At 38.3% G+C, this 21,626-nt stretch overlaps 1 protein-coding gene across 6 annotated transcripts in view; it reads right to left on the bottom strand.

Annotated features, from left to right (window-relative positions):
* LOC105481137 (LanC like glutathione S-transferase 1) overlaps nucleotides 1–20,898 on the bottom strand; it is a 45,206-nt gene extending 24,308 nt beyond the window's left edge. The window contains exons 1-3 of one of the 6 annotated variants that reach the window (XM_011740474.3): nucleotides 20,765–20,898; nucleotides 17,950–18,046; nucleotides 13,332–13,449 (exon numbers count right to left, since the gene is read on the bottom strand). In XM_011740474.3, the coding sequence (XP_011738776.1) occupies nucleotides 13,332–13,449; nucleotides 17,950–18,030 (199 nt within the window). In that variant the 5' untranslated portion in view covers nucleotides 18,031–18,046; nucleotides 20,765–20,898. Of the gene's footprint in view, nucleotides 1–13,331; nucleotides 13,450–17,949; nucleotides 18,047–18,254; nucleotides 18,453–19,095; nucleotides 19,233–19,344; nucleotides 19,367–20,764 lie in introns of those variants that run through there. The other 5 variants (XM_011740470.3, XM_011740471.2, XM_011740473.2 and 2 more) reach the window with 5 other exon arrangements.
* Nucleotides 20,899–21,626: the final 728 nt, after the last annotated feature.

Here is a 21,626-nt window from a genome sequence, read left to right on the forward strand (position 1 = left end):
AAAAGACAGCTCTTCTCAAAGCTAGAGAGGCAGGCAGAAGCTAGATTACACAGGGTCTAGCAGGCCAGTTAGGATTTGGAGTTTCATTTGAAATGCACCCATTTTAAGCATGGGAAGAATATATTTAGATTTGTTAAAAGTTCACCATAACTGCACTGTGAGGTTTGCAAGGGAGTGTATGGAAGAGTGGATGCAGGAGGAGCAGTTAGGAGGATGCTTCAGGAGTAGGAGCGAGACATAGGGTGGGTGGTGTTAACACAGATGTTGTCAGAATGAACTGGAAAGATACCTGTCTAAAAAGTAAAATCAGCAGAACCTGGTGGGAGATGCGCAGAGGAGGAGACATCAAAATGCCTCCTGATGAGTAACTTGAACAGCTAGATGGGCAATGGTGCCATCCACTGAGGTGGCAAACCCCTCTGTTGGAGAATCAGGTTTGGGAGGAAAGAGTACAGCTGTATCCATTAATAAATTCATTCCCAAATGATTCTATTCTCTGAAGGACACTTAATATAATGAGAAAAAACACTTCTACTGACTTCTAACATAACAGCCAAAATTGTTTGAGTTTTGACAAAGAATGAGGTAGGGAGTTTCATCTTTTTAGCATTTTCTTTCATCTTTTTAGCATTTTCTTTCATCTTTTTATCGCAGAATGTGCATCTACTTTAAAATGTGACAAAAGCCAATTTTAGCCAAGTGTATTCTTAGGCTTAAATTTGAATATCACATTACATTTCCTTCTGTGCTGTCTGCTAAGCAAAAAGTAGAATGGCGACATGCTTCCTTCCCTTTATCTTCTCTTCTAGACCAGAAAAAACTGAATGAGATTTAAATTTTGATTGAATTTAATTGTAAAAATCTGCTCTAAACTGAGAGTTTAGAATTATTTTATATTTAATAAATGGTGTTACTGAATGTCATAAGTATGAATATTCTGTATATCCACATGCAGAAGAATGAAATTTGAACCTCATTTCACACTATGTAAAAAAGTGGACTAAAGACTTAGACTTAAGACCAGAAATTGTAAAACAACTAGAAAAAAACATAGAAGAAAATCTACACATCCAGATGTATAGTACTTTGAATTACTACTCCTGCAACCTGTCTGGTTTCTCTAGAAGTGCAGTGTCCAGTATGATACCCTCTAACCATAAATGTCTATAGAAATGTAAGTTAATTGAAAGTAAACACAATTTAAAGTTCAATCTTAGTCACACTAGCCACATTTTGAATGTTCAATAGCCACATGTGGCTAGTGGCTGTTGTGATGGAAATAACATTTCCATTACTGCAGAACATTCCAATGATAGTACTGCTCTGAAGACCAGGAATAGATGTCATTCTGTACAAGAAGTTCGGGAAGTCTGGCACTGTCAGTTTACCCTAAAAATTTCTTGGTCTTGAAATGTTGATAACTATTTAAAACAAAACAATAACAAAAACAAACAAAAAAAAACATGCTGTGAGGACCAAATAAAATTCTGTTGTAATAGGAATCAGTCCTGGCTTCAGTATGAAAGCTGTGAACTAGATTTTTCTTTTCTTTTTTTTTTTCCTGTAGCTACTACCCTGGGATGGGAGGGTACATTATTTAGGGATACTTCTAAATCTGCAATTTCCTTACTCAGCAATTTATGCCAAGTAGTACTATAAATACAGCCAGCTGTTGAGAAGTAATTAATAGTAAGCCTTTGAATTTCTGAGGGATCATTAGTCCTATTCATTTTGACCAATCAAGACCTTGCTGTGTCTCAAATGCATATGGAGATAAAAATCTCCACAGATATATCTCTCAAAATACTTTTCTGCGATTTTGCATTCTACAGATTATTCCTCAACATTTTTCATTTGTTTTATGGCCAGCTTACAGTGATGTAAAAAGCTTTGTGCCATGGTACTTCAGCCCTGCAATGCATTTTCGTGCAGTTCAAGAGCATTTAGAGACTCCTTTCATGTACTCTGGTAGGGAAAATCATGTTCAGATTTTGGATCTACAAGGCTCATCAGAGGTGCTTAACTAATACGCATTAGTTTAGAATGATAGGGAGACAGGAACTTCCTAAAGGAGGGGCACTTGGGTGTTCCAATCTAAGTTCAAATACATTTTTCCCTACTTGAAACTTTAACAGCTCATCAATTACTATGTTTTCTTCTCTTCAGATTTATGAAAAAATAAGAAGTGAAAGTATTCTCTGCAAGTATGACCACCTGTCTTTCTATATCAGGTTGATAATTTCTAGTATGTTCTTTTGTAATTGTTTCTCAATTTTGTGCTGAATGTTGACCATGCGCATTTCCATTCCTTAACAAAATCACATTTGTCTTTAGAGCATTGTTGTTACTGTGCACAGCACTCTCCCCATGCCTGAACCGTAAACAATCCAGAGTAGGACATCTGCCCAGCTGTCCGACTAAAGCAGAGCATCGTGGGCTGTGGCTTTCAAACACTCCAGTGCTTTAACAGGTCATCCGGGGAGGAAACTAGTCATGACTCCACACCTTTAATTTAATAATATTGCCCCAAACAAATGAGTAAAAAAGAGAATAAGGAGGGCAAATAAGTACTCTGAAAATGTGTTTCTTTTCTTCTTTATTTCAGAGCTGAGTGTCCAATAGAAAAAGAGATGAAAAAACAAAACAAACAGGGAAACATTGTTCGCTTTTCCTCCCCGCAGTGCCCTGCAGCCCACCAACTATGAATTGGGCACTGTGCTAAGTGCTGCTGTTATTGGAATGAAAATGACAAACACAGCCTTCTTGGTGTTGGCTGTAAAAGTCAGATTGTTAGATAGGTCTTCTTTCCTTCCTACCTTTTTTTTTTTTTTTTTTTTCTGATCTGTGTCACACTCTCATCCTACTCTGCTTCACTCAAGCCCACTGGTGGTGTCTAAACTCTACAACTGCATTCATTTATCTCGTGGCCATTGTGAAGTGCTCTAACCAGCGTAAATCCACACCCGTGGCTCTTTCTACTTGTCCTAACAGCGCTGGCTGGGTGGGACAGGTGAATCTAATGAAGGTGAAGGACACTTGGTCAGGGCTCAAATTAAACACCGAAATGCTGGCTCTGATGAAGAGCTACTTACAAAGAGATCAAACTGCAAAGAGAAGACACCTGGCCAGAGTGACTCCTTTCAAGTAAGTCTGGGGTCAGCAGTAACTAACACTCACATGCTAAATCTGCAGCTCAAAGGCCATACATTTGGTAGATCAGAGGAACAGCATCTTGAAACACTATAATGACTTGCATTTAGAGTGCAAGTTAATATTACTCTAGGGATTATGCTACATATCCTCTTGTTTAAAAGGTTATTTAATATTTGAAAAGAGGAAATACATGCCAATTTTAGCCTCATTAACTTTGTGAGTCGGTTACAGAAGACTGGGTCATGTCTTTCAGAACTAAAGTCCCTAGAGTCCTGTATGAATTTTTTTTTTTAAGTGTGAGCTGATCATCCTTTCCCCTAAGAATCATCATAGTTAAGAGTGGGAAAAAAATGAAGTAAGGGCTAGCATTTTCCCTCATTGTCTCTCAAAGACAGCAGTGATATCAGCCATCCCTTGGGTTTACTTAACTTTTCTACTATGTTATCTGCAAGGGAAGCAATACTTTTGATCAAATGTTTATTTCTAACACAAGAACACTTTATCTGCTCATTTAATCCTTTCTAATAACAATTCCTTACCAGTGTTTTGTGGTTTCCATTTTATAAAGCACTTTAGAATGTTCTCCCCCCTAGCACCTACAGTCTACCTGGATCAAAACTCAGACCATCTCCATGGCAGGTAGCATTATGTTCTCTGGTGAGTCCCCAGCGATCTCTGGACACCACTGGGAACCACTCAGTAGCTGACCAGTGGATTTGATCTTAAGGGGCCTCCAGTCATGCTATTTTTCTGTACTGTCTGCTGCTATGTGTAGAGTCATATATAACAACTCTTAATGGGGTTCCTAAATAACTAAAATGTGTCCCCTGCTACACAAGCCGTGAATACAGAGTTCCTGTAAGTCTACTGGGAAAAGATTAAGGCTAAAAATGAACAACTCAATGCTTATTGCAGACATATGTCATATATCAATATCACGATGCATTACACTCCCATGTACTAAATTTTACAAAAGAGAATTTTGGTGAAAAGAACTGAGGCTGTTCGTTCAAAATATCACTTATTAACAGCTGCAAGAGCTACCAATTGATTTCAGACTATGGATGATAATTCACTTGAGAAGATCTTTAAGCCTTTTCAAAAACAAGCAATTATGAGGAAAAGCTTCTGTCTTGGCCCAATTAATTTTCTATCCTGAAACCATGCTGAATATATTAATACAAGATTAGGAAGGGAAAAAACACCTTCTATAGAAAAACACTGGAGAGTTTTTCATTTTTCTAGCTGCAAATGCCCATAAGTCTTCTCAGGGTTTATTTTATGTTCAATTCTAAATAACTTTTTAAATAGTAATTACTCTTGCCTAATAAGCCTTGTTTCCTTCTTACTTACCAAATTTCCTTCATGCTTTATCAGGGCTTACTCTGACTCTTCTCTTACTAAAACACTTAAATCTGACTAGTCATTAGCCATTTCTATGAAGTTTGTATGGCATGAGTATCATGTTGTCATTGTTCAAACTACTCCATCTTATAGTTTGTGAGTAAACCTTCTTCACTTATAAAGTGTACAGAATAAACTCATATGTAGAGGCTGAGAGTAAACACACACATGCACACATGTTCACAGGCTAAAGAGCAGGACTCAAGAGCCAGGCTTGTTTGGGTTGAACCCTAGCATTGTCACTAGCTGTATAACCTTGAATGAAGTACTCAGCCTTGCTTTGCTTCATTTTTCTCATCTGTGAAATGAGGATATGAATGGTATTCTGGCCATAAAGGTTTTTTTTTTTTTTTTTTTTTTTTTTTTTTTTTTTTTTGAGACAGTCTCCCTTTGTTGCTCAGGCTGGAGTGCAGTGGCACCATCTCGGCTCACTGCAACCTCCGCCTCCCACATTCCAGCGATTCTCCTGCCTCAGCCTCTTGAGTAGCTGGGATTACAAGCACCCACCACCACGCCTGGCTATATAAAGTTTTTTTGAGGTTTGGATTAGTGAATTAATGCAACACACTTAAAATGGTGCCTGGCATACAACAGTAGTCATTGGTGTACATGCCTGCACCGTCTTGTCATTCAAATGCTAACTGCAGTAACATTTTATCAACAGGAAGAGTGTTTTAATCTTACTCCTGTCCTGCAACAGTCAAATGATCATAAAACTGCAAACTGATGATCTTTATTCCCTTGGGAACCAACATTCAGTCAACCTATTTTATTATTCTTTTTTTGAACATTATAGAAGTAATTTAAGTCTAAATCACTGTCTGAAAAATTGATTAATCATAATATCTCATTCCTGAATGAGCATGAGAGAGACCAGAGGGATTTATGGTAATAACTGCCTCTTTTGACAATATGAGACAGCTACAGGGTTTTAAAAATTCTTCCCTCCTTTCTTTCCCAGGGTCAGGGCACTTTTACCTCTGCTGTGAATAAAAAAGGTAAAAGTCAGGGATACAGCTTGTAAAACTGCACTATGACAACTCATGGGTGTAAATACATAGGCTTCAGTGGAAATGATGTTTGAGTTCTATTAAAAGTTCATGTTAACCAATCTCTTCACTATATTATACCCTCTGCTTCAATTTTAAAATAAAAGCCAAGATAATTTCAGTTGTAAAAGTTTGTAAAGTAAGTGTAAAGTACTTTCTTAAGCAATTATTTACTTCTTTTACATTTCTATTTAAACCTGTACATATCACCCTTATCAACAAAGCATTTTGTATATACGAATTATTTGGAATAATCCTATCCTAAATCCTAATCTTATCTGGACCAGCGTTAATTATCAGACCATCTACATGCTACTGGGGAATGAAACAACAAAATAAAATTGTAAAGTCCTAACTAATTATAATAATCATTTTACTAAGCACGTTTAACACTCAGAAGTACTTTAGCAGAATTCTAATTCTAATTCTAATTCTAATTCTACCTTCTATTAGTTTTAATTTTTGTTGAAAAGATAGATGGGAAAAAAAGGAGTCAGTTTTTCAGTTCCAAGTGCAGTGGGCTCTTAAACAACATGGGTTTAAACTGCATGGTCTACTTGTACACAGATTTAAAACATATATATAGCGGAAACTTTTTTGGGCATTTGTTGACAATTTGAAAAAACATGCAGATGAACCGTGTAGACCAGAAATATCGAAAAAATTAAGAAAAAGGTGTGTCATGAATACAAAAAATATATGTAGTTACTAGTCTATTTTATCACTAGGATAAAATATACACAAATCTATTATAAAAAGTTAAAATTTTTCAAAACTTATGCATACTGTACATGGCGCCACCTGCAGTCAAGAGAAATGTAAACAAATGTAAAGATGAAATATTAAATAACTTCATAAATTAACTCTAGCGCACACTGTATTACAGCAATAACTTCTTAGCCACCTCCTGTTGCTACTTATGTGAAATCAAGTGTTGCTCCACTTAAAATAACATGTGATGTGAATTATCTCTGCTTGAGATCATTATCTCTGTCTCTCCAGTAAATTACATATCACAGTAAGGAGTAATCTCTTGTGATTCTTGAGTATTTTTAATTGTGTTTAGTGCAATATTGTAAACCTTGAATAACACCATGGGACACATACAAAGTGCCACTAGTGATGGTGAAAGTGCTTCCAGGAAGCAGAGAAAAGTCATGACATTACATGAAACACCTGAACTGCTTGATATAATGTAACCATAGACTGAGGTCTGCAGCTGCAGTTGCCTGCCATTTTAAGATAAATGAATCCAGCATAAGGACCATTGTAAAGAATGAAAAGGAAATTCATGAAGCCATCACTGTAGTTACAGCAACAGGCACAAAAACCTTGCAGTTTTAGTGAAACTGCAGTACATATTGAAAATGTAGCCTTTATCTTGGTGCAATACTCTAAAATGATTCAAGAAAATGTGAAGTCAATATATGGCAACTAAAAGCAAAACGAATCTAAAGCTGGATAATTTAATGCCAGCAAGGGTTGGTTTGATAATTATAGAAAGAGATTTGGCTAAAAAAGGTCAAGATAACAGCAGCAGCAGCTTCTGCCAACCAAGAGGTGGCAGGTACAATGAAGAACAATTGAGGGGAAAGGACGTCTGCCTGAAAAGTTTTTGAACCCTATTCTAGGGGGAAGAATCCACAAAGGACATGCATTAGTAAGGAAAAGAAATGAGCACCAGGATTTAAGGCAGGAAGGGATAGGCGAACTCTACTGTTTTATGCAAATGCAGTAGGGTTTATGATCAGGACTACCCTTATTTATAAAGCTGCCAGCGCCCGGGTCTTGAAGAGAAAAGATGAGCACCAGCTGCCAATCTTTTGGTTGTATAGGAAAGCTTGGACAACAAGAACCTTTTTCAATGGTTTTGTTCCACTAATGCTTTCTCTTTGATGCAGAGAAATTATCTTGCCAGTAGGGACTGCCTTTTAAAGTTTTTTCATTAGTGCACAATGCCCCTAGCTACCCAGAACCCAAGAGTTCAACACTGAAGGCATCAAAGTGGTCTACTTGCCCCAAACAGGTCTCTAATTCAGGCTCTATATCAAGGGTTCATAAGTAACTCTCAGGCTCATTATAAACAGTACTTTATGGAATGGACTGTCAATGCTATGCAGTACCCTGTGGAGACAAAAGTGACTGCATCTTGTAGGCTAATTCTCTACGCTAACTTCTGATTAGCCCCGGCCCCGTGAATGCCTCCTGATTTTTACGTTACCGTCCGTAGTGTAAGAACAAAGGAAGCTTGGTGCTATTGCACAAATTATAGGCTGCGATACACATAGTAGTCTTGCCTGTTTTGGAGGGTTGCCTTTCCCTATGGTATGTAAGCCCTGGGTCTCTGGAGTAACAGTGTTGAGATCTTCCTGCCTTGTGGCTGACCAAGACCAGGCTGGTGTCTCTAAGTTCTCCAATAAAACAGCCTTTACTGACAAACTGGATTTTCTGCCTCCTTTGGTTTTTCAGCTCCTTCAGCATTTGGGGGCCACTTTGCATATGTGACCCATTTACGGAACAACCCAGATAGAACATCGTGACAGTCTAGAAGAATTACACCATTGAGACACCATTGTTAATACAGTAAAGCCACAAAAACCATCAAGGCTGAAATAATAAATTCTTGCTTGAGAAAACCGGGTCCAGATAGTGTGCATGACTTCACAGGCACCAATCAAGGAGATCATGAAAGGGATGTGGATATGGCCAAAAAAAAAAAAGGTGGGGGGATAGGGATGAAGGACTTCAAGACATGAATCTTGGAGAAATTTGAGAGCTAATAGACGCCACACCACAGGAATTAATAGAAAGCAACTTGATGAAGATGAGTTCTTATGAACCAGTGCTAGAGGATGAGGAAGATACAGCGTTAGACAGTCTGGCAAAAGGGTTTTGATTATTCAGTGCTGCTTTTGACTTCTTTTCTGACACGGATTCATACATGGTATGGGCACTGACACTAAAGCAAATGGTGGAAGAATTGGCAATGTACAGAGATACTTTTAGAGAAATGAAAAAGCAAAAATGTCAGACAGAAATTACGACGTATATCTGTAAAGTTACACTGAGTGTTCCTGCCTCTTCGGCCTTCCCTTCCACCTCCCTTCACTTCTTCTGCCACCCCTGAGAGCAAGACCAACCCTTTCTTTTCCTCCTCTTCCTCAGCCTACTCAATGTGAAGAAAACAATGAAGACCTTTATAATGATCCACTTCCACTCAATGAATAGTAAATATATTTTCCCTTCCTTATGATTCTCTTAGTAACATTTTTTCTACCTTACTTTATTGTAAAAATATAGTACATATTAAATGTAACACACAAAATATAAATATAAAGTATAAAAATATAATATAAAAGATAAATAGTTAATCAACTATTTATCAGTAAGGCTTCCTCAACAGCAAGCTATTAAGTTTTGGGGGAGACAAAAGTTATACACAAATTTTTGACTGTGTCAGGGGCCTGTGCCCTTAAACTGCACATTGTTCAAGGGTCAACTTTACACATCTAACACTAAACACACAAATGTGTCAGTTCTTCACTAGAACCCTTTCATTTTCAAGATCAACTGAGCAACTGCAACTGAGACAAATCTAGACACACCATGAATGAGGTATTAAGAAGTTGGGCGGCCCAGTTTTGTAGCTTTCTTTAGATTCATGAAGTAGAAACAAAGACATACAATTATGGGGTTTAGTATGAATTGATGCATGGTACAAATTAGGAACTTTATAATTCTGCAACCGAAAATAAGAGTTTAGGAGAAAGCAGAAAAGAACGGCAAATAACTGTTTAATAAAGCTATAAAAATAGTAATGTTTTACAGTATTAAGTTTAGAATCAATTGTAGTCCCTTCTAGATTTAAGTTATACTTAGCTCTAGGAAAATTATTTATGATTTGGCATTCCTGTAATACTTCCTTTCTGTGGCAGGCTTTATGCAAAGACTATTACTTATTGAATGGAAAAACAAAACAAAACAAAAAACCCCTTAAACGAGTAAAGGTGTTGTGAATCAAAACCCAAATCAATCTCCTTGGAAACAAAGAAGAGACAAAATATTGCCTGGAAAATTTCAAAATATTTTATAGACACTGGTAAATTTATTCCCCCCAAAAGTGAACAGAAGAGATCCTTTAACAGACATAAAAATTGAGGCTCACTGTCCAAAAGCCTTGTGCAAAATATAGGAGTCAAGAAAAAAATCATTTTTCTTGTTATATAGAAGTTATAGCCGAGATTACTAGGTCTTATCCTAAAGTTGACTCTCCTCTTCCTCTATTAACAGAACCCAAGATAAAAGCCTGCATTTCCCACCCTTTCTTCCTAACAAGAGTGACTACGTCCCAGCCCATGCAAAGTAAGCACAACTGAAATGATGAGTGGGACTTCCAGGAAGGCTTTTTAAAGGCAGAGCATGCATTAATGCATTCTTCTTTGCCTCTTCTTCCTTCCAGCAGCCTGAAAAGCTGATGTAATGACTGGATCTTCAGCAGCCATTTTGAACAAGAGGTAAAAGCTAGAGGCTGAGGAATGATGGAGCAGAAAGAAAGGAAGTGGGGTTCCTATTAACATCCTGAAGCTAACTATCAGACCTGGACTGACCAACGCTTTCTGGCCTTCTTTTATGAGAGAAAAATGCACTGTTATTTAAACCACTATACTTTTGTTTTCTTTTTTGGGGTACAGACAGCTGAATCTAATCCTGTCCCAAATCCTAATCCTATCTAACTAGTATTAGCTATCAGCCCATGCTTATACTGGAGAATGACATTTAACAAAATAAGATGTTAAAGTTCTAACTAATTGTAATAACCATGCAGTTTTCTCAGGCTGAACAAAGTTAAAGAAATATAATGTGTGTTTCCTAAAGAGTGTCATTTTTTTGAAAGATAACGGGACAAAGTAACATAAAAATCTACACATAATTATATAAACATTGCTTTGACATACAACACCAAATATTTTTATTGTGTCTGTGAATGCATTACTTGGTAATAAAATTGCAGTTATGAATAAATGATACTTGGTAAACTATAACATAATAGGAGGAGAAGGTATTAACACTGTGATTTTATGGGGTTGAATCAGTTTTAGTTTCTTATACAACTCAGAGCTTTATGTTATTTAAACTGTCTCAACACTGGCACAAGGTAGCATTTTACTTATCAAAACACTGGAGGAGGCAGTCTATTTTATGTGGGAATAATGGTTTTTTTAACAGTGTTTGATTAGGAGACATTAGGAACCTTGCCTTGAAAACCATTAGCAAATTTATCTAGAAGATTTTACGTTACATCCTAAAACAACCAGCCACTAAAGACATCCTAAACTGCTAACTATGCCAATTTGCCTCAGATGCTTGCCATATAAGCTGTTTTCAGGAACCAGCAATGAATATCATAGATACTTGAGGATTAAAGGTTGAAGGATATTGACATTCAAAGGAGATGAAGCCAGAAACCCAGCACAGCCCCCCCCCCACAAAAAAAAAATAAACAAACTTGCATTTTACTTTGGAGTGAAATTTCTTTGCTATCTCCAAAGATTTTAACTTTTGGTTTCTCAACTAGCCCTAGCAATATAAGGTTCTGACTAATGACTCTTCCCAACATTGTCAAACTTAATTCAAACTTGAAATCAATCCTCTTATTTTCCCCCTAAAGCAAAGCACCTCACAATAATAATATGAGTACATCTGAGTGGCCAATTTAAAAGTTTAAGTCATTCTTTTGTAATCAGTGCTAGAATTAACTAGTGATCTGTTTCAGTCTTTTTTTTTTTTTCTTTTTTTGGCCAGGAATAACAAAATAATAGAAACTCCATATATATTAGAAACAGATCTGTAAGTCTGAGCCTTATATATTATTACAACATGGCCATCAAGAGGAAATCTCAAGACAACTGTATATTGTGCTTGCCCTATTTTGTTCAAACCCCGATAATTTTAAATAAATAGTAATGTTCAACATTGACTGATGACATTATCTATCAACCACATCACACCTGGTACACAGTAGATAATAAATGACAGCTGTTATACCTTCCTTCTTGAAACAAAATCCTTTCATTTCATTCTCATTTTGTGTTAAGCTTCTACAATTCATAAAAATCATAAAATAATAAAAGGAATGGTCCAACATTATCTAGTCCAGTCTTATTTTTACAAAACATTGACTTTAAAAGTCCCTGAGATTGTAATTTTACTGGTTCAATCTGTCTTCCCTACCCTTGTTAAAAAAAATAGAATCATTTGTCATTATTGGTTGAGTATCTCTTATCTGAAATCCTTGGGACAAGTGTTTTGGATTTCAATTTTTGAAATATCTGCCTTATATTTACCAGGTGAGTATCCCAAATCTGAGTATTGATAATCCTAAATGCTCAACGAACATTTCCTTTGAGTGTCACATCAGAGCTCAGAAAGCTTCAAATTTTGGAGCATTTTGGATTTCAGATTTGGGATCCTCAACCTGTACTATAGACGAAGACTAAGAGATTGCTATTATAAATAAATTTCTCTCAAGAAGCTTTCAAACTGCAGTCCATAGATCACCATCTGCATCAGGACCACTGATGGTTATAAAAGGCAAATTCCTGGGTTCTGCTCAAGATCTACTGAATCAGAATCTCTGCTATTAGGCCATTTTTATGACAAATTCTACTCCCTTAAAATCAAATTCAAATTCCGTGGATTACAAGCTTATTCCTCCTTGCCCACTCTTTAAAGGGAATGGGAAACACTGAGTCTCTATGCTTTCTTCCAGATTACACAGCTGTCTTTTTGTTTCTCTACATTTGGTAAATTAATTGCAGTTCTTTGACTTTTCTCCTTTTTTTTTGAGATGGAGTCTTGCTCCATCACCAGGCTGGAGTGCAGTGGCGTAATCTCAGCTCACTGCAATCTCCACCTCCCGGATTCAAGTGATTCTCCTGCCTCAGCCTCCTGAGTAGCTGGGACTACAGGCATGAGCCACCATGCCCAGCTAATTTTGTATTTTTAGTAGAGATGGGGTTGCACAGTGTTGGCCAGGATGGTCTTGATCTCTTGACCTCATGATCCACCCACCTTGGCCTCCCAAAGTGCTGGGATTACAGGTGTGAGCCACCGCACCCAGTCTCTTCTTTGCTTTTTCTCTTTCTCACCTTTTTTGACATCAATGCACCGTTTCTTCCTAAACCTCCTCCAACCTCTCAATGATTGAGACTGGCAATGCAGCAATTGCAAACCAACCAGCAATGACCGCATGGGAGGATTAGTCCATGGAAGTAATACTTTACCCTGTGTTTCTGTATGGATTCCTGTCATGGGTTAACTTTTTAAAATGCTTCTGGACATGTTTTACTCCTGAGATCAATCCTCATTACCTCTGCTTCAGGCAATGTATTTTGGAACTCTTCCCAATTCTTCCCACTGAAATTACATCTCCAAATTAACCATGTAATATTGAAAATCAATTTTTCTCCTCACAAGTATAGCAGCCATCCAAATGTCAGGCATGAATTACATGAATATGCTTACCATGTCCTAAATTCAGGGCACTATTAAAAACCCAGAAGATACTGTGGTTGGGTTGAGGGCACAGCACTCTCCCAGAAGCAATTACTCATATGCAGATGCAGGAAGCATTTAAGGGTGTACCATTCAGAGAGACAGCTCTTGGAAAAATGCTCTGGCTCTTAAGCACAATGCTTATGCCAGCTCACAGTCAGCACTTCATACCTGCCCAGCCAGTGTAACCGGTGCCATCCCGAGGGTCTGCTGATTTCACGCCTCTCTCCATTTGCTGAAGAAGCTCCCGAATCTTATTGGTCAAGCGTTGTGAGAACTCAGGAGTCAGCTAGATATTAAAGAAAAACAAATATCAAAATAATGTGGGTCACCCAGCTTGCTGGACTATAAGCTATCAAAGACAGAGAGGTACTTCTTTTCCACTTACAACATATTTTTCTACCTGGGAGACTGAACAATTTATTACCTATTCTTTTTTTTTTTTTTTTTGAGGCGGAGTCTCGCTCTGTCGCCCAGGCTGGAGTGCAGTGGCGCGATCTCGGCTCACTGCAAGCTCCGCCTCCCGGGTTCCCGCCATTCTCCTGCCTCAGCCTCCGGAGTAGCTGGGACTACAGGCGCCGCCACCACGCCCGGCTAATTTTTTTGTATTTTTAGTGGAGACGGGGTTTCATTGTGTTAGCCAGGATGGTCTCGATCTCCTGACCTCGTGATCCGCCCATCTCGGCCTCCCAAAGTGCTGGGATTACAGGCTTGAGCCACCGCGCCCGGCCTTATTACCTATTCTTAACAACAACATCATATTAACAAAATTTATAAAATACTGTTGTAACTTACGTTTTACGTAAAATTTTTAGTTAAATACTAAAACAGACTGCCAATGATAAACTGGCTCACAGTAATTTTCCACTTAATAGTAATCGCCTATTATTTAAACCAATATTTATTATAATAATAGTCATTTTATTAAATTAAGCACAAATCATATGTCTGCTGCTTTCAAACTACTGGATTTTTAGTATTCAAGCTGCAGCAAGGTAGATTCCCTAAAGAAACATCTAATTGCTCTTATTTTTAAAAAATGATTTAAAAAAAAAAATAACGTAGCAAAAGAAAAGCAAAACAAATTCATGTGTATCAAGAGCCTCAAGCAGAACAGAATGAATATCAAACTCACCATCATAAACCCAGTGTCTGGCAGAGAATGGGGCTTCACAAATGTTTCTCAATGAGCGAGCCTGTCTGCATCCTTACCCGCTATTAGCTGAGTGATCTGGCTCAACTCAGAACTTATGTTTCAATTACCTCCATAAAGTCAGGATAATAATACCTGCCCCACCAATTTCAAAATGTACGTTGAGGATTAAATGAAATAGTGTATTATAAGTCTTTCTCATTCAGGGATGTAAATGTTGACATTTTTACTAATTTTTTAGCAGATCAAGGGTCTAAGGCAAGTAATAGTTTAGATATGGATTGAAAAATCCACTAAGGCTGGGGCTCTGGGGTCAGTACCACCCATATGAAGGTCCACAGATGCTGTGCAAATAGTGAGGCTCACACAATCATTACGTTATTCTTCTTAAAGGCAAATGAAAAATAATTTTAAACTTCTGCATACACTGAATCAGTTTCTTAAAAAGTCACTTTAGGCCGGGTGCAGTGGCTCATTCCTGTAATCCTAGCACTTTGGGAGGCCGAGGCGTGTGGATAACCTGAGGTTGGGAGTTTGAGACCAGCATGACCAACATGGAGAAACACCATCTCTACTAAAAATACAAAATTAGTCAGGCATAGTGGCGCACGCCTGTAATCCCAGCTACTAGGGAGGCTGAGGCAGGAGAATCCCTTGAACCCAGGAGGCGGAGGTTGCAGTGAGCCGAAATCGTGCCACTGCATTCCAGCCTGGGCAACAAGAGCAAAACTCCATCTCAAAAAAAAAAAAAAAAAAAAAAGGTCACTTTATTGTATCCCTCAATAATTTTAAGAACTTGCTGTGATTCTACGACTTGAATTTCACAAAGCCATTAAAATTTCAGAACAATGTTGATGTTACAAGGGTATAAACACTTTATATTACCATGTAAGGATTGCAGAAATAAATCTAACCACTCACATCAGAATCTCATTTTTAAAAATGGGATAAAATCTTAACACTGATAACAGCAAGAAGGCAGTATCAGAATTAACAACAATAGTTTAAAAATACATTAAGATTCACTTTGGAGGAGCATCCTTGATAAGGCAAATCAGACTTTCAACCACATCTGGATTATTTAATCTAGAGCACCACTATGATCCCTTATTTCACACTCTTTAGAAGAAACTACATTGTTTGACAGACACACTCCCATTATTTAACAATTTCTGCAAAGAAGATTTCAACCAGACTTGAAAATACACTTAGTAGGATAAAATATACTTCAGTGTTAATATAAAAGGTCTATAAATCTCAGCTAGATAGAAGAGTGCATCCACATTGAGAACACATCATCTACTGTATATAGATCATATATAATTTATCATCTTGCCTGGCCTTCAAGAGATCAAGAATAATGAGAATGTCTCAGCCTCATGAAGGGAAGTTACTTTCTGTTTGGCACATTCTGCATTTAATAAAGGTGACCTCTGTGAGAATATTGATTGCTTGTGGTAGACCACCAAATTATTCAAACTCTAGCAATAACCTGAAGTCTCTAAAAGTCCTTTTTTTTTTTTTTTCTGACCGATGCCAGAAAACAGACCAGTTCCTTATTGAAATCTTGTGCCAAGAAATTGAGGAGAACAGATCTCCAGGGTTTGATCCCCTGTGTTCAACATTACACAGTTTTAGAACTGGTATGCTACTTTCTTTCTAGGATCTGTCCAAAAACTACATTAGGAAATAAATTACATTCTTACTCTTGGGTCAGGGTTTAAATTTGTACATTTTTCCCCTTAGAAGTAAAGGGTTAAATTCGGCCAGGCACAGATGGCTCACGTCTGTAATCCCAGCATTTTGGGAGGCTGAGATGGGTGGATCACTTGAGGACAGGAGTTCGAGACCAGCTCGGCCAACATGGTGAAACCCTACCTCTACTCAGAATTAGCCAGGCGTGGTGTTGTGCACCTGTAATCCCAGCTACTTGGGAGGCTGGGGCATGAGAATCAGGGGTCTGGGAGGCAGAGGTTGCAGTGAGCCAAGATGGTGCCTCTGCGCTCCAGCCTGGGCTCAGGATGAGACTCCATCTCAGAAAAAAAAAAGAAAAAGAAAAAGAAAAAAGAAAAAAAAAGAAAGAAAAAGTTAAATTCATAAAAAGCATTTACTTTATAGGCAGCCTAAACAGCTACATTTTATTGAAGGTTTCTGTCACTAGGACAATCCTCAAGTGTTCTCTTTGCCAAGTCAGCATGAAGCAGCAAGTCCTCCTCCAGCAAGATAAGACATATACTTCACCTTGAGAATCTGCAGAGTTAGGAAGAATGCAGGCCCAAATGGCCAAAGGGAATCCATCTGACCTGAAGATAATTATAAAAAGCTTTGTTTGGGCAGCTTAATACTAGTCTTAAAATAATCAGATTGACTCCAACTCCATATACATTTTGGTAGCCTTCTACCCTACACCTCTTCTTCATCTCTTTGATTCCTCCTACCTGCATTACTGACCCAAGTTAATCTATAAAGTGACAAGTGCTTTAAGGAAAAAACACAGAACCATCAAACCCACAGATTAATTTGACAGGGATGAAATCTGTAAGGCCATTATATCACATAAAATGCCTTTTGCATGACTGACAAGTTTCAAAGAAATAAACTAGTAAAATTTTTAAAGTGTGTGCCCTGTTTCCAACTTAACTCATTTTCAAAACTTTTGTTTTTATTTTTTAGAGACAGGGTCTCTCTCTGTCACCCAGGCTGAAGTGCAGTGGTGCAATCATAGCTCACTACAGCCTCAAATCTCCTGCGCTCCAGCAATTCTCCCGCCTCGGCCTCCCAAGTAGCTGAGACTACAAGCTTTCCACCACACCTGGCTAATTTTTAAAAAAGTTTTCGTAGAGATAAGGTCCTGTTAGGTTGCACAGGCTGGTCTCAAACTCGTGGCCTCAAGCAATCCTCCTGCCTTGATTTCCCAAAGTGTCGGGATTAATGGCGTGAGCCACTGCACCCAGCCAAAACTAGGTATTCTTAAAAATACCTGTATTCCTTCTCAACCATTATGTTCACTCAAAAAGTCATGAGAAAACACAGGCCCCCAGTATTTCACATCCAGGTTCTCTTTTGCACAGTGATTTGTGACATACTAACCAGTTTAATTTACAAGTGTGTTTTTTTTTTTTCCCCAGCTGTGGGTATGTCCTGTGGAGCGACACTGGTACAAACAACTTCAGGTTTCCTATGTCCCCAAATTCTCTTAGCAGTAAGAGTTTAAAAATGTCCTTACCACACACCACCGTCTGCTCTCATAATTACCCTGACCACACTTGTGTGTAATCACAAAGGAATAACACGGCACATGTGAATACTGTTAGGATTCTTCACCTCTTTAAGCAGCAAACCAAAATACATAAAAAATGCCAATTACATAGCAAACTACATATTTGCCAATTTTTAAAATTTATACTGTCAATAATTGAGCTTATTTCAATAATGTTAACAATGACGTATTCAACATTATGTTGGAGCTCCAATTGTATATATTAACATGTATTTTAAAATAATTTACATATTTATCGTTGAATCATGTATTTTTTTAAAGGGGGATGCTCAACTCTTTCTTTCAGGCAAAAATGAGCTCCTTTCCGAACACCGTGGGGAGGGGCAGGGACGCAGGCAGCCATATCCCAAACTCACCCTCCCGGCAGCGTCAAAGTAGCCCTCGGCCAGGGATTTGTTATAATCAGCATAAGGATTCGGGAAGGCCCTTTGAGCCATGACGCCGGAAGCGAGCCTGCAGAACAGGGGAAAAAGAGAAACTAGGTTGAGATAGGGGCCTCGGCCGAGTTGCGAGGGCGGCGGCCGGCGCCCAGGTATCCCCTTTCCTCCAGCTCCGCGGCCAACGAGCGGTCTCGGCGGTCCGAGTGGACCTCGGGCCCACTGCGGCCCAACTGCTAGGGCGTGGCGCCTTCGCGAAAAGGCTGCCAGGGCCCTTAACCCACCCGGATGGAGGGGACCCGTTTTGCAACCCCGTTCCCACGCCCGCGACTTGAAGCAAGGGCGCTTCCCGCGTCCTGAAGCCCTCCTCGGCCCTGGCCTCTCACCCAGCAGCCCCGGTCAATAACAGAGGAGGCTCTTTTACCGCCCAGTTTCTGCCAGGAAGACCAATCAGCGCCTTCACCGCCTCCGAGACCCTCCCCCGCCTCGCTTACAGTTTGTTAAAGAGACAGGAGTGTAATTTCTAAAGGATAACACAGGGTATTTTAATTACGGGGTAGCAGAAGTGAGGACCTAGAATCACGCGGAGATGTGACCAATATTTCCTACCCTTCTTTAATTTTTCTTATTTTTAAGAAGTCAAATTTAAGTACAGAGTCATAAGGATTTTTTTTTTTTTTTTTTTTTTTTTAATCTGGAGAAGAAAAAGACTGCTTTTAGATCTGAACACTGGTATTTCTGCTGTTCGCAATAGATAAAATTGGCGGGGGGTCGGGGGTAATGTCTCTCCAGGGACGTGCCAAACTCTTTCTTTCATTTCTTTAAAAAAAAAAAAACAAAAACAAAACACCACCATTATTATCAACAACAACAAAAATATGTCCAAAGGACAGGATATCAAATAGCGATTGATAATACTTCGGGGACAGCACATGAAAACACAAATTACAGCTCTCAGGAAATTTATTCTGCTCCTTAGCCTCAACTGGACGATAATACTGGGTAACAAAGCTCTTTAAAAAATATTGAAGACCAACAAAGCAGGAGCTACACAACATTCAGTTTCACTGTTTAACAGTCCCTGCTATCTGAAACATTTTTCTTTCATTTAAAATTAAATCCTACCTGGTACATATTAGGCCCATTCTATTGCTGAGAACTTTGGAGTTCAGTTAAAAAGTCAGCCTCACTCTCTCCTTTTCCTTCTCACCAATTTTAACGAAGGGTCCTAGCTCCACACCTCCAACTGGAGAAGCTCGATTTCCACCCCAACTCCCTCCCACCTTGGCCTAAGTTTGTCCTTCTGAGGCTGCCATCCCAAATTCTACTCCTAATCCCTTTCCACACCCAGGTTTGCTGTTTTAAAATAGTTACCCTCTTAGGAAGCTTAGTTCCTTTCTTTCCCTCATCAAATTCACGAAGATTTAGCTGACGCCCATAGTGAATCATAAACTGGATATCCCTCATGTTGTAAAAGATGGGTGTTTGAAGGAGCAACTCACAAGAGAGAAAAGGAAAAGGAGAGACATTTTATCAATTTTTTTTTCTTTAATGAGTAAAGGCTTACTATCCATTTATCCCACTCACAGTCTTTAAGCAATTAAATATTACTGTTGTTAAGCAAGGCAGGATGGTAATTGTATATTTTCATAGTATGCCTCTATCTTGTTTTACTAATTCTTTCCCCTAATGATGGACATTGTTTCTAACTTCCATACACAATATTCTTGGAACATGTGCTTTTATGAATCTGTGTGAGTATCCCTGAGACATACACCCAGCAGTCAATTGCTGGATCATATGAGATTCTGTACTTAATTTCCCCAGTGTTGTTAGATTGCTTTCCAAAACCGCTGGACTAGTTTATATTCCCTCCAACAGTATCTATTTTTTACTCCAAGAGTATTCACTCCAGCATATCAATTGTTTATATCATTTCCATCTTCTCTCCAACACTTGGTATTATCTAGTGTTCTAATGTTTGCCATTCTAATGAATAATGTAGAATCTCAGTCATATTTAATCTTTTCATTTTTCTGTGGCTAATGGTGTTGAACTTTCCTTCACATATGTGTTAGAAAATTGGGCTTTACCTGTTCATATCCTTCATTTATTTTTCCATTAGTTATTGCATTGTTTTACTGTTGATTTGAAAGAGTTTTGTTTCTTTTTTTGTTTTTTGTTTTTGCATGTGTGTGGGGTATATTCTATATATTAATCTTTCACTTTAGTTATTGCAGATACTTTCTTTAGTCTGTTCACATTTTCTAGGATATCCTTTATTGAATCACAATCTTTCATTTTGATGAAGTTAAACCCATGTAATTGTGACACTGTGATTTGAGGATTTAGCTTCATATTCAAATGTCTTTGTCTACTCATAGACTGCAAAGATGACTTCCCACATTTTATTTTATTCACTTTTTATCTCTTATATTTAAGCTTTTATCTGTAGTTTACTTTTGAAGATGATGTGAGGCATGGGTCCAAACTTATTTTGGGAAGGGAAGTGGAATTATTTAGAATTTAAATATAGTCAAAGCATATGACTTGTAAACACCCAAAGATTTTAATTGCTGGAAATAATATCTTCCTTCCTTCCTCCCTCCCCCACTCCCCACCTTTCCTTCTCTTTCTTCCTTCCTTTTTGTCAGAGAACCAACCCAGAGAATCCCTCCTTGGTTCTGATACAAAAGAAAAGTGCTTAACGTTTATTATTTGTATTTGTCTACTCAGGCTGCCATACAAAGATCCATAGAAAGTGGCCTGAAACAACAGAAATGTATTTTCTCACAGTTCTGAAGGATAGAAGTCTGGGATTAAGATGTTGGCAGGTCTGATTCCATCTGAGGCCTGTCTCCTTGGCTTGTAGATGCCGTCTTCTCCTATCTTCACATGGTTGTCCCTCAGTCTGTGTTGTCTGTGTCCTAATTTCCTCTTCTTATGACACCATCATAGTGGATTATGACTTCATTGAACCCTATAATTTTTTTTTTCTTTTTGAGACAGAGTCTCGCTCTGTTGCCAGGCTGGACTGCAGTGGTGCGATCTTGGCTCACTGCAACCTCTGACTCCCTGGTTCAAGCGATTCTCCTGCCTCAGCCTCCAGAGTGATTGGGATTACAGGCACACGCCACCACACCCAGCTAATTTTTATATTTTTAGTAGAGACGGGGTTTCATCATGTTGGCCAGGCTGGTCTCGAACTCCTGACCTCAAGTGATCAGCCCACCTTGGCTAACCTTACTTTTCTTTAAAGACCCATCTCCAACTGCCACTTGCTGAGATACTGAGAGTTAGGGCTTCAACGTATGAATTTGGAGGGCAACAATTTAGCCCTAAACAGTACCTATGCTTTCACCTGTGGCTATGGTGGCTGAACACATTTGTGGCTAACACAAATTTGACAGTTATAATTTTTTAAGGATCATTTTACTTTTAAAAAATGTAGCGTTCCTTCTTTTAATCAATGTAGCTGTCTTGTGTGAACTTTCAGGAAATAATCATTGTATTATTGCCTTTAAAACTGAATACTTCTGGAAATCTGGGACAATTGATAACAGAGAAAAACAACTATAATCTGAGGGCATTTTAGTTCCATTATCAGACTTTAATTTCAAAATGTTATAATGTGTATTAGGGTGAAAACTATGTTA

Source organism: Macaca nemestrina, chromosome 11 (genome assembly GCF_043159975.1).
Source record: "Macaca nemestrina isolate mMacNem1 chromosome 11, mMacNem.hap1, whole genome shotgun sequence".
Classification (NCBI taxonomy): domain Eukaryota; kingdom Metazoa; phylum Chordata; class Mammalia; order Primates; family Cercopithecidae; genus Macaca; species Macaca nemestrina.